This window comes from Phoenix dactylifera, chromosome 16 (genome assembly GCF_009389715.1).
Source record: "Phoenix dactylifera cultivar Barhee BC4 chromosome 16, palm_55x_up_171113_PBpolish2nd_filt_p, whole genome shotgun sequence".
Classification (NCBI taxonomy): Eukaryota; Viridiplantae; Streptophyta; class Magnoliopsida; order Arecales; family Arecaceae; genus Phoenix; species Phoenix dactylifera.
The window spans coordinates 7,019,131-7,031,509 of NC_052407.1; the positions used below are offsets into that span (position 1 = coordinate 7,019,131).

The window sequence follows — 12,379 nt, forward strand, 5'->3', positions numbered from 1 at the left end:
AGGGACATGGACGTTAGATGCGGACGTTTCTTGCAACTGAGGAATTTGCTGGATTAGACCACAGCTCCGAGTGAATTGGGTTCATCTTGATTTAAAATGTATTGGTTTCTAGCTGGGTCGGGCTCACCGATTTTATTTTATTTTTTAACTCATTTGTATCATAGCTTGGTCAAATATAACTAAGTCTCTCCAATTAGATAGGACCAAATTCAAGTATTATGAGATTGTTTACATGGTACTAATTATGTGATTCTAAATTAAGTAACATTTGCATGACTTGTTTGCCTTCCTGAATTTCCATGCAGGTTTAAAATGATGAGTGTGCAAAAGCTGGCAGAGCAATTGATAGGAAATTATTATAGTTGTCTGATCTCTAGCATGACCCACACATGTTGTGCCTCAATATGTGTAAGTGGTCAAGTCACCTCTTTTTTTTTCTTTTTTTTCTTTTTTCTAAGGCGGGTGGATCAAGTCACCTCTTCATGCTTATCATTCGTCATAAAAATTTCATATTGGGTAATTGTATCACCTCCTTTTATGACTTTTCTATATTGCAAATTCAAGTTGTCCTCCTTAAGATGGTTCATAAAAATTTGTATTGCATGCATTTGTGTAATCACAATCAACTGTTAAGATTATCGAAATTCTTATTGCATGCACTTGTATAATCACAATCAATTGTTGGCATTTTTATAACTAGATGGTGTGACCATATTGACGATAGAAGTAGCTCAACAATATTACTTTGTTATTATAAAAATGTTATTCTATATATTTCTTAGCTCAAGAAATGTGCTCGATTTGGAAAAAATGCTTGGTGCATGCAAACTTTTGATTTAGAATACCCTTTGGTCAAGAAACTTTGCAAACTTTGGATTTTTTGCATGTACACCCTCCAAGATATACAAAATTATACGAATACCCTTGTAAATTTGCTATTTTAAAAAATAAGTAATTTAAATTTCAAATAACTAAAATACCCTTATAGGTAGATGCACAGAAAGAAAATTTTATAAGAATTACATGCAAATAGCAACTTCACAAGAGTATTCATGCAATTATGCATATTTAGGAGGGTATACACTTAAAAAAATAATAAAAATGATCAAATTTCAATAAAAATAATTTAGTTGTTTTTAATAGGAAAGGATGGCAAAAAATTATTAATATTATCATGACATATAATCTCATATTAATATCAAATAATAAAGAATATATAGATATCATATATTGAATAATGATAATTATAATAAAACCAACTAGAGAATAGTATTACCAAAATGATCACCTAATATTCCAATTTGACTTAATCATTATCTTAAAAAAAATTGATAATGCGGCTTAATCTTTTTTTTGACTTGTCGATCCAATTGAATCATGGATGACTTAGTAAGTTCTAGTCGAGTTTTAATCTTTTTTATTAGATTTTTTAAATGTATAATCTTTTAAATATGAGAAATTGCATAAATATATTTGTAAAGTTATTGTTTGCGTGTATACTCTTATTATTTTTTTTTACATATCTACCCATAAGGGTATTTCAGTTATTATAGTTTAAAGTTGTTTATTTTTTAACGATGTTGGTACGAGTATATATATATATATATATATATATATATATATATATATATATATATATATATATATATATATATATATATATATATATTAAAAAAAGAAGGATATGCATGGATATAGTAATTTTACGAGGGTATTCATGCAATTTCATATTTAGGAGGGTATACATATAAAAAATTCAAAAAAATACATATTGGTGCAAATCATATTTTAAGGGTAAACAAATCATATTTTAAGGGTGTTTCAGCTCGTTCTTTGGAGAATCTTAAGGGGCCAGGCTGTTAAAGGCATCTACAATAACAAAAAGTAAAGAAAATTCTTTGATCAAACTTGATAGGGATAAGCATAACATCTAACATGCAAAAAGGCAAAGTTAATCCCTTGAGCATCCATAACTCCTATTGAAAAGAGTTTTGTGAAGATGGTAAATGAAATTGCTTTAGATGCACAGAACCACAAAAACAATGACCACATGGTCAATAGAATCATCCATCATTGGACTCAATTAGTGATATTCAATCACTGATGTAAGTTTAGCATGTCGAGCTCATGCTAGATGCTAAATGGCTACAAGTTAAAATAAGGACAAATTCACATAGTTACTAACTTGGCTAAGTGGCTTCATCACTTGGCTTCATCAAAAAGCTTTCATGGAATGCAAGGTAGAGCTAGAAGTGGGTCAATTTGAATCTGAATTCATCTTGGATTCCATCCAATGTAAATGGTTTATGTTAGATGATCGAAGATCTTGATCTACCCAGCCATTTGGTGTTAAGGGTTTTGATTTGGATTTTTGAAGTACTATTGTTTTATCCTTCTTGGCTCTTTTATTGTGCTTCAAAATCAAAGATCCATGACCCATTGAATTAGAGATGCATGATGGGGTCTTGACCTGACTAATGAGCCATGTCAAGATTAGCTCAACTATGGGACATATATCTGCGACCTAGACCGTATAGTACCTTTTTGATGAGGCAAAACTCGTACCCAAGTTCATGGAACAGTTCGTTAAGATTCAAAGACAAAGAACCATTACATTTAAATAGAGCCCTCAACGAATAGGACCACCGCTCATAAGCTGTTCAAACGATCTGACTTCCCTTGCAGGGTCTCAGCAAAGAGAAATTCTACCAAAAAGAGATCAAAGCCACCAAGGTGGTAGCACGGTTAGAATGGAGCTAAAATTCCACCGGAGTGACCCAGGTTCGAAACGCGCGGGTATCGATTAAATGTGAGGACCGAATGCCCCCTGCCTGATTTGTCCGGTGGAGTCGACGTACTCACACGTGGGTAATGAACCCAGTGGGAAAAACCTACGGGTCGGAGAGGGTAAGCGGAAACTTGCAGCTTGCATCGAAGGGAGGCCCAGTGGGGGCTGCCACGTAGGTGAGGTTTCCTCTTCTCCTTCCTATTTTTGACCAAAAAAAAAGAGAGAGAGATCAAAACTCCCATCCTTCAAGGGATTCTCCAAGTCAACCTCTCTATCTTTCTTCTCTTTCCGCCATTTTTTTCAAAGATTTCATAAAAGAACCAAGATTTATTTTTGTTCAGTCTAATTTATTTTCTTAAAAAAAAATTGAAGACAAAACAAAAGGTAAATGCAATACCAAAAGAGCCTTACAAATTAGGTAGCTTATTCGTTAAGGAAATGAAATCTACAGAAATCGCCGAACTTATGTAAATCTTGAAGTTCATAGTCTTGTAAATTGAGGCTCAAAAAGGAGCTTTTTTTTTGAAAGAGAAAAATGATGCTCGGATAAAAAGTTACAAATTGATCAACCTACCTCCGCAGAGAGTGAAGTCAGTAGTGCGGGCTGGCTTTTATAAATCTTGAACTTAAAAACTTATATTATAAGTAATTTAAAATTTGATTTTTATTTTAAATATATTGCAAAACAAGTGAAGTTGGTAAATTTTGTTGCCTTTCCATTAAAATTCACAAAACTTCAGATGAATTTAAAGTTTATTGTAGAGGTGAGGTAGTGCCACAAATTGACACCTAATGATCCTATCTTATTTTCGGTAGGTTCGGGCCAAGGTTTTTAATTTTGGCCAAGTACAACTCAAGTTTTTTTGACTTAAAATATAAATATATCAAGTATAGATCAAAACTTTCATATAATTTGAACAGCAGCGGATAGAAAGGCGGGCTAGCTGGCAGCATCGAATCATGGGCTCTCAGCCCCTCCCCTTTCATGAAATAGGTTTATTCCATCAAAGATCCAACATAGGCAAAGTCTACGAGAGATGTTTCAACAACATGTGCACTTCTTGCAACAGTTCTACCTGAATTTGGTTGCCATTTTAAGAAGGCAGAGTTTCGGAGTGTCATATCCCGTGTCTTCCTTCATGGAGTAAAAAGCCCTTTTTCGACCTGTGGCAGAGTGAAATAGCCCAGGCGACCGCAATTGACTCTGATCCCTTTTTTTTTGACTAGCTCCGTGGCTAGTCTGCGCTCTGATAAGAAGATGACTCCTGCTCTGGTTGCTGGCTTGAAGACCGGATCTCGTGATGAAGAGAATTTCTTCACTTACAGAATTCCCTTCCTCTTCGGCCACTTGCACCCTCTATTCTCATTCGCTGCTAGAATTCGACCTCCGTTGATGGATGTGCTTGGCCGGAAGGGTCCTCCACGAGGTCAGTAGCTAGAAAGCTCCTTTGGGAGAGCAAGCTTCGAAATTCACTCGATATCGGAGATGATACTCCATCCATCTTTCAAAAATCTTTCAAACATGCAATCTGCATCGTCACCATAGAAAGTACGAATCCGATCAATTTCAACTTCATTGAAGTTTGATGGACGTACACGCTCCATGATAAACGCCCTTATGAGAGTGAAATTCTATTTAGATCTAAGTTACAACGTTGGATAAAAATTTTATGGAAGATTTTTCCTTTTTAATTTTAATTATTTGATTTATCTTGAAAATGAGACATATCATAGTTTTAAAAATTGAGGCAGATAAATTAAATTGGATTGACCAAGGATCAAGGCGAAGGATTTGGATATAATATTCATAGAGTCTGTTACAACCAAGGTTCAATATATTGCTATACTAATTTTGTTTTTTTGGGTACACTCTATCCTAATTTTATTCAACCAGAACTTAATCTGACTCTTTGCCACTGTTTTGTGAAGCTTGCGACTAAGGTCCCATTTAGCAGAGCTTTTGGTGGGCTAGAAAGCTCTTTTTTGACCCTTCAAAAGTACTTTTGGATGGAATAAGAGTATTTAGTAAAAAAAATTAAAAAGTTATTTTAGCTTTGCCAGAAAGCTAAAACTACTTGATAGAAGCTCCAAAATGGAGCTTCTTCGAAAAAATACTTTTAGCATGAATCGAGAAGCTATTTTGATTTATATTTCTTTTCTTTTTAGACCAAAATACCCATAATAAAATATTATAATTACAAAAAATAATAATATTAATATATAATAATATTATTATTATTTTATATCTTTATTATTGTATTATACTATAAATATAATATTAGATTACATCATATCATAATACATTAATATGTTATGTTATATAATATCAAATTATGTTATATTATTATGCTATAGTATACAATATTATATTACTATATTATAATAATATTATACTATATTATATATTTATATATTAATATATATATTATATTTTATTATACTCTGTTGTAGAATACCATGCAGTCATTTTGTAATATCAAAAAGTACTTTTTCAGTTTATTTACAAAACATATATTAAAATTTCATAACACTTTTTGAAAATATAGTTACTAAACAACAAATATATTTTTTTTTAATAAAAACTCTCCCGCCAAACAGCAAATTAAAGATGCATGTCGTTATAAAACTGAAGTCGGCGATTTTAACGCCTACTTCAGATGGGTCTCGGCCTCTCCTCCCGTTTTCCTCCGTTTCCCAATTCACTTCTTCTCGAATCCATGGCTATCGCCAAGTTTCCCGAAGGAGGACCTCCACCCAGGAGTGAGCCCACATTGTCGATGAAACGCAGAGGCAGGCCCTCGCCCATCCGCCCCGGGATCTGCTCCTACACCTCCGTTTCCGGCGCCGCCCACGGAGGCGTCACCATCTTCCACCACAACGTCGGCCTGGGAGCCACCAGGTCTCGCTCCTTTATTCTCCACCCCTTATTTCCTTCCATGCTTCCCAATTCCGTCATCCATTCGTTTCTTTAACAAAGATACGATCTGATTTGATTCGAGGAATGGGGATCTGCCGAGCAAGATTTGAAAGGTGGCGCCGTTGGACGTCAGCGAGGTTGGCGCTCACTAGGCGTTTGTCATTTTGTTTAGCTGTAAGTAGTTCTTTTACGTTCTTGCGGTTTGCACTTTAGTGTATGCTCGTAATTTGTTGGTGTGGGTTTTCGGAAGTACCGGCAATGCTTGCTGCCACTTGCTTCAAAGAATTTTTATGGCCGATTCTTGGTGCATTTGACTTGCATTGTGGCATCTTAGTGCATTTATCAATAAGGTTGGCATTTTCATTTGTTCATCAGTTTGCAGAACCATCATGGAAACAAATCTATTATGGTGTTTTGTAGAGAGGAGAAAAAACAAAAATAACGCCAATTTTACCGAACATGATCTTAAACTACAGACACAAGTTATCATGTACTACTTGAAAGCTAATTCAGTATTTTAAACATAAATGAGTTGAAATTTTGAAATCTGAATGATTGGATTAGACATGTAGCATGGATACCTATGTAATGTTTTTAAGGTTTAACCAGTATATTGTTTTATTGACATAAATTTTTGGGTGGATCCGTTGAGTATGATATCTTAAGGTGTTTTTGAGACAATTGTCCATGGCCTCTTGGTACTCCGGACATCAATGGTCAAAGTATTTTTATTGATTTAAATAACTACCATAGTTCGGCAACAGAGAATAAAATTTTACGTTTACCATAAGGGAAATATGCCACATTTAACAATAATATTTTTGAACCCTGGTTTTTTTCCTTCTGAAAGGGAGCAAGTAGCAACTCATGCATGAGGCAATTGACCACAGTAGAACTAGGAACTGTATCAGGAGCTACCTTCAATCCACAAATTAATACAAAACAACGGCATCGATCATCACTAAGTAGACTTTTTTTCTGCCCCTGGATTTGGTGTGATGGGCAAATTTCCATCATATGTGCACTTTAGGACATCTGGTGTTCTCTTCACAATTCGGGGTCCTGCTGGTACTTTCCCAGATTTTGGCCGTATGTCCTTTGCTCCCATTGCATCATAGTCGTACATATAAGAGAAAAAACAAAAGCACAATATTAGTTATGATCAGCTATTGCTCGAAATTCTCCCAAAGACTTGAATGAGATTAATATTTAAGATAGCAAGCATAGTTTAGTTGGCTGCACGGGAGTCTGTACTTCTGTATTAAGTTTTTCATAGGAGAAAGAGCTTTGCAGCAGTAATATATGTGTTTCTAATTGAGAAGCTCCTAAAAAACCATCTCTAATATTACTCTCAGGTAGGTGTAGTGACAAGTATAAAGAAAGGGCCCAAGTGTCTTTTACATTTGATCTCTTGAAGTGCTGCTGCGAAAGGAATGTCATTTCTGCAGAAACTGCAATGCATCCCTTTTGGGTTGATGATGGAATTTCTTATGTAGTAGCGTGCAAATGGAGAGGCATGACAAAGGCAGTCATGTCAAGAAGAGATACAACATTAGGGAGCTGGTCTGGGGACTTCAGTTTATAATTTGAAGGGGGATACAAGTGAGGATCATTGACAAGCACTGGATCATTGACAAGCACTGGACTACCAACCTGATCAAAAATGGCAATAGGGATGGCAAGGGTTGCAACGGCATTGGGCGAGTCCACAATTCCTGAAATCCTCCCTTCGCATGGGCAGCAAGATAGTAGTAGATAAACCTGAATAGGATGCATTCACAAAACATGGCTATCGTTACTCTTAAGAGCATGAAATATTGGATTGTGGTTAAGTCAGCAAGGTTTTGTTCACCTACCTGCTCTTTGGAGTATCCAAATTTTGAGAGGTAGTCGATGGCATTGAGGACTGCACGCTTGTAGGCAACTGTTGCATCAAGGTAGTGCTGCCGCCCAGCCTCATCCACACTGATGCCCTCAAAGACTAACCACTCTGAGAACCTAGGCTCCATAGGCCCTATCTCAAAGATTGGGTTCACATGCAGTTGGGTGGGGCCCATGGGTGTTAGATACTCTCTCATTCCTCCTCTTAAGATCTCACACCTGAAAAGCTCGAATGCATTTCAAATTACGGTAATCGATTGAACAAGTTGTCATTTAAGCTAGACTTTGTTTGTCCGGTTATTTGATGCACAATATTACGGCATCTTGGCATTCAAATTAGATAACCTAACTAGAAATTTTAATGCTGGTCAGATTACTTAAATATTCTATAAGTTCGGAATTTCCTGGACATTGTTTCTAAACATCAACATAGTGCATGCGTTTTTAGTGATGCTGAACTTAACAGGTGTACCAATATATATGAATTGTACCCACTTATAGTATGAAAATGGAAACAAGCTTGTTTACTGGTTTCCAGTGTAGTTGGGGTAAGTTGATTCATGGAAGCACTACAAAGGTTTTGTTAATGGAAATAAGCTTGTTAACTTGTTTCTAGTGTAGTTGAGGTAAGTTGATATGCGGAAGTACTTTAAAGATGTTGTTAGGGGCTGGTCGCAGATTTCTCATTTATTTTTCTTGTTGTGGGGTATCTTGTGGATTGAGGTGCTGATCTGTTGATGAATAATTATTTTTCATTGTTGCTGCTTCATTCTACTGGTTTGCATTTTACGAAAAAAATTATGCTAGATTCTCTGTTTCTTTAGAATTACCATGAGTCTATCATTAAATGTATGCACTATGATAGGAAATAGGAAAATAATTTTATAATGAGAGAGAAATTAGGATGTTACTTGAGCTCAAGGAATCCGCTCATCTCTATTGCTCCGCAAAATGAAACTTCACCATCACCCTGAGAGAAGTGCATGTCGCCGGTACTAAGATTTGCTCCATCTACGAATACTGGAAGATATACTTTGGAACCCCTACTGAGATTTTTGATGTCACAATTCCCTCCATTCTCCCTTCCAGGTATCGTCCTTGCAGCCTCATTTGCAATCCTTTCCCATTCTGGTGTTCCTTCTTCAATCTTCAAAAGTGCATGGATAAAATGCTTAGCTCTTGTTCTAACCATGCAGAGATATAAATTTGAAAATGTTCTTATGAATAATATTTAGGCAATCCATCAACAAGTTTTGTAGATTTATATAATTCAAATTCGGTCTAACTTTATGTATCTGATTTTACTGTAAACATTTCCTGGCAACCATAATGATATAAAGTGGAGAAGCTGTCGAGATGACCTGTATGTAAAACTACATGTGTGATGTTGTTGGTATTTAGTGAATCTAGTAAGATGTGGTTGTGAAACAATTGAAGTTCTCAAAATGATTAATATTAACATTGCTAGATGGTTTGGGAAAAATATTGGGAGTTGAATGTGCAACCTGTAACAAAATGAGGTGAATTTGGATCAGAAAATTAGAGGACATGGTTACTCTTTGAGGAGCAAGGGGATTATAGTCTATAGAAGTAACAGTTAGTATTAGATATGCCCATATTGTGTGATCGATGCAAGTTTAGGAGATTAGGAGGAAAACTAAGAATTCAATTAAGGTTGGTGGCGAGGTATACCGTACCGGTCTGAACTGGGTGGCACAGAGCATACCATACCATACTGGTTTGGTACCGGTACCAAAAAAAATTCCGTATCGTACCATACGGTACTGACACTATGCTAGTATGCCACCAGTACAGGAACCGCTACCGAGACGGCGAACCTTGGTTGTTGAACTTGTTACTGATAATATTGCATGTGAGGGTTTGAGTGATCAACCTTTTGGACTAGGCAACTATAGTTTAGAAGGGCCGGGTGAATCATTTCACACTTGCTTAGCAGAAATATTATGGTATTACCAAAATATAGTTTCAATAAAAAAAGAAAAAAAATGGTCAATAATATTATGGTATTTGGCCTCATTAACCATCTAAAGGTGTATAGAGGTACGGGGGTACAGAGTGGGGGGTTGGAGTTCAATTTCCTGTGTTGCTTTTTATAATTCCCTATCTAAGTTTTAATACTTGGATATTTTTTACAGTCTAATTATTTAGTGTTCTTTTTTTAAGAAATCAGCCTGTAGTGCTAAAATGGAAAGATCGATGAACTTTTTGGTGTGCAATAAAAAGTCACTATTTACAAAGCTTTTGTGTCCTTCATGAACACTAGGAAGTAACATCTTTATATCATCTTTGAGTTTTTCCTTCTAGATTGTTGGACTGAATATGGAGAGCAGTATGTTTGCTGCCTCCACATTCTCTCAATTGTTGGAAACTTATTTTTGAATTGCAAGTCTCAAAGATTGTATCCTGATTATTTATACTGTATTATTGCTTCTATAACTAAGAATTTATACATTTACAATGTCATTTATCATCTTATCCTAAAAGGCATTCTTGTGAAAAATTATCTCTGTCTCAGAACTGTTTGCAACTCCTTATTATAATCTGAGATTAGTGAAAAGGCCATTTTGTTCTTCTCTTTGCAACTCCTTGCTTCTTTGGCAATTCTGATCCTACTGTTTTCAAATAAAGAAAAGCATTCATGTTTCTTCCATCTGTTGAAAACTAAAACATTTATTTTAAGTTCAGATGGGACTTTCGAGTCGAATTATTTTGCCTCAGCTGTTTATAGTTTCTGAAGCGGATCTGTGACCTTATATTTTGTATATGGTTCTGTTCGACAAAAAAAAAGAAGAAGAACACATGAGAACTCGAGGAATGCAAGCACTGCTGCTGTCATCTTTAAACAATATCTGCATAATTCTCAGCAGTATTCTTACCAATCCAAGAAGGCAATTCTTTGCAGTTGGCAGGCTTGCAAGCGGCCGTTGATGCAAGACTTCGCATAGTGTCAGAGACCCAGCGCCATCTTCTGCTAATTTCTTTTCCCTTTCATTCCAAATTGACAGAAGTTCGGGTGAAGGTGCAGTTCCAACTATCCCAGGGTGAGTTAAACCTGGAAAGCGAACACCTGCCGAGCAAAGATCAATATTCTTGTAAGAGTGAAATATTGTACAGGCTTGGCTATTCTCAAACTAACTTGGCTGATGATCAGAAAGCTTTACCTCCTTGAATTTTTATACTGAGAAATAAGGGGAGAAAGGAGGGGCAGGTGGGGTTATACCTGGAATATGTGGGGAGTATGCGTATATTCCTTCAAAATACCAAATTGCTTTCGTTGCGGAAGGGAAGTGGTCGGTTAAGAAGCCACCACCGTTTTCTCTATCAAATGTTGCCGTAAAACCCCATTCATCACCTGGAAGTGGACCTAAGTTGCAGATTTCAACAGCAAGAAGGTCACCAGGCTTCGCTGCAACTCCTTTTGCATCTAAAACTCTCAAGGGCCCACTAAGATAATGGGTCTGCAGACAGTCAAGATTTCCATTGCTAAATTTTCTTTTATATTTAACATCATTCTTCAACAAAAATTTTAATACATTCAAATAATTAAAGCCATATTAGTATTCGTTGTTGTTGGATTCACATGAATCAAAAGTTATGACGCAAATATTTCTTATGTTTTCAGGAAGAAGTAAAAGTTCTTACAACAGTGAGGTCCACAGTTTTGACGTCTGCAGCGGAATTGTTATCGCCTATTCGACCCCCAGTCCAGTCTACCATCTCGACTCTAAAGATCTCGCCTTCCGTTACATCTGCGACAGGTGGTATGTGAGGGTGCCAGCGATTATGGAGGGGAAGCCTCTGTTCCCATGGCCGTTTCTTCACATCTATGGGTACCACCAGCCTTGGAGTTTGTGGAGCCATGGCTGCAATTTGAAGCTCTAGGTTTGCTGCTGCTAAAAACAAGTAATAAGAGTCTTGGTTGTCCACAGGATTCAGCCATCTTTGTATAGAAAACTAAAATACAAAACGGCTAAAATATCTTATTTTTCTATCGCCTAGCGACAACTCTTGAGTCAGCATAGAAAGTGACGCTCTTAAAACGATTTTAAAAGTACCATATTATCCAAAATTGAGAAAGAATAGAAATATCTGACAGCCCTTATTTCTGTGGGCCGAGTCCCATCTTATGTGAGATGGGCCAGCAATTTAAGTAAAAAAAAGAAAAAAAAAGGGTTAGGATTTATTTTCTTAGAGGGTGGATGAGAAGTAAATAGAGGGCAGCCACTTTGGTAAAGTGCTTGTGAAATCCATCTCAAGAAGGAGGTGAAGATGTTATTTAAGATATCTCAAGAGAAAGAATAATCTTGTGCAAACCTACATTCGGTAAGATAGTTCTTATTTTTCTTTTGGAGTTTAAACTCTTTTTCATATAAACTTTTTGTTTGTGATTCAAGGAAGAGATCCTTGATGTATGTGATTCTCTAGCTTAGCTTAGAGAAGATACTTTGTAAGCCCATTATTGTTAATAGTGGAGGTTTGAGGTGGACTTAGGTCCGGTGGTTTTTCTCTTATATTGGAGGGTTTTTCACCTAAAATTTTTTAGCTCTTGCTTGTGTTTTTTGTGGTTTGATTTGGATAGTTCTTGCATTGATTAGTTATTGTGGTATTCTTATTCTACTCACACGAAGATAGGGAAGTTATTTGTTTAGAAAATGGGTCTTTCCTAACAAGTGGTATCAGAGCAAGATTTTGTGCCTGCAAGGTGTTTGATAAAATTCTTGTGTGACTAGAATGGAGGATTCTATGGGAAGCATGATCAAATTGACATCTTC

At 36.1% G+C, this 12,379-nt stretch overlaps 1 protein-coding gene across 2 annotated transcripts; it reads right to left on the minus strand.

The window, feature by feature from the left end:
• Nucleotides 1-6,415: 6,415 nt before the first annotated feature.
• LOC103709128 (formamidase-like) lies at nt 6,416-11,640 on the minus strand. 2 transcript variants are annotated; one of them, XM_017843359.3, is made up of 7 exons: nt 11,250-11,640; nt 10,828-11,065; nt 10,484-10,674; nt 8,498-8,733; nt 7,562-7,805; nt 7,359-7,466; nt 6,416-6,828 (listed from the first exon to the last, which is right to left on the minus strand). In XM_017843359.3, the coding sequence occupies exons 1-7, from the start codon at nt 11,466-11,468 to the stop codon at nt 6,667-6,669; spliced, it is 1,398 nt and encodes a 465-aa protein (XP_017698848.1). In that variant the 5' UTR covers nt 11,469-11,640; the 3' UTR covers nt 6,416-6,666. The 2 variants fall into 2 exon arrangements, with proteins under 2 accessions (XP_017698848.1, XP_008792556.1); XM_008794334.4 differs by having other exon boundaries at nt 6,416-6,801; nt 11,250-11,468.
• Nucleotides 11,641-12,379: the final 739 nt, after the last annotated feature.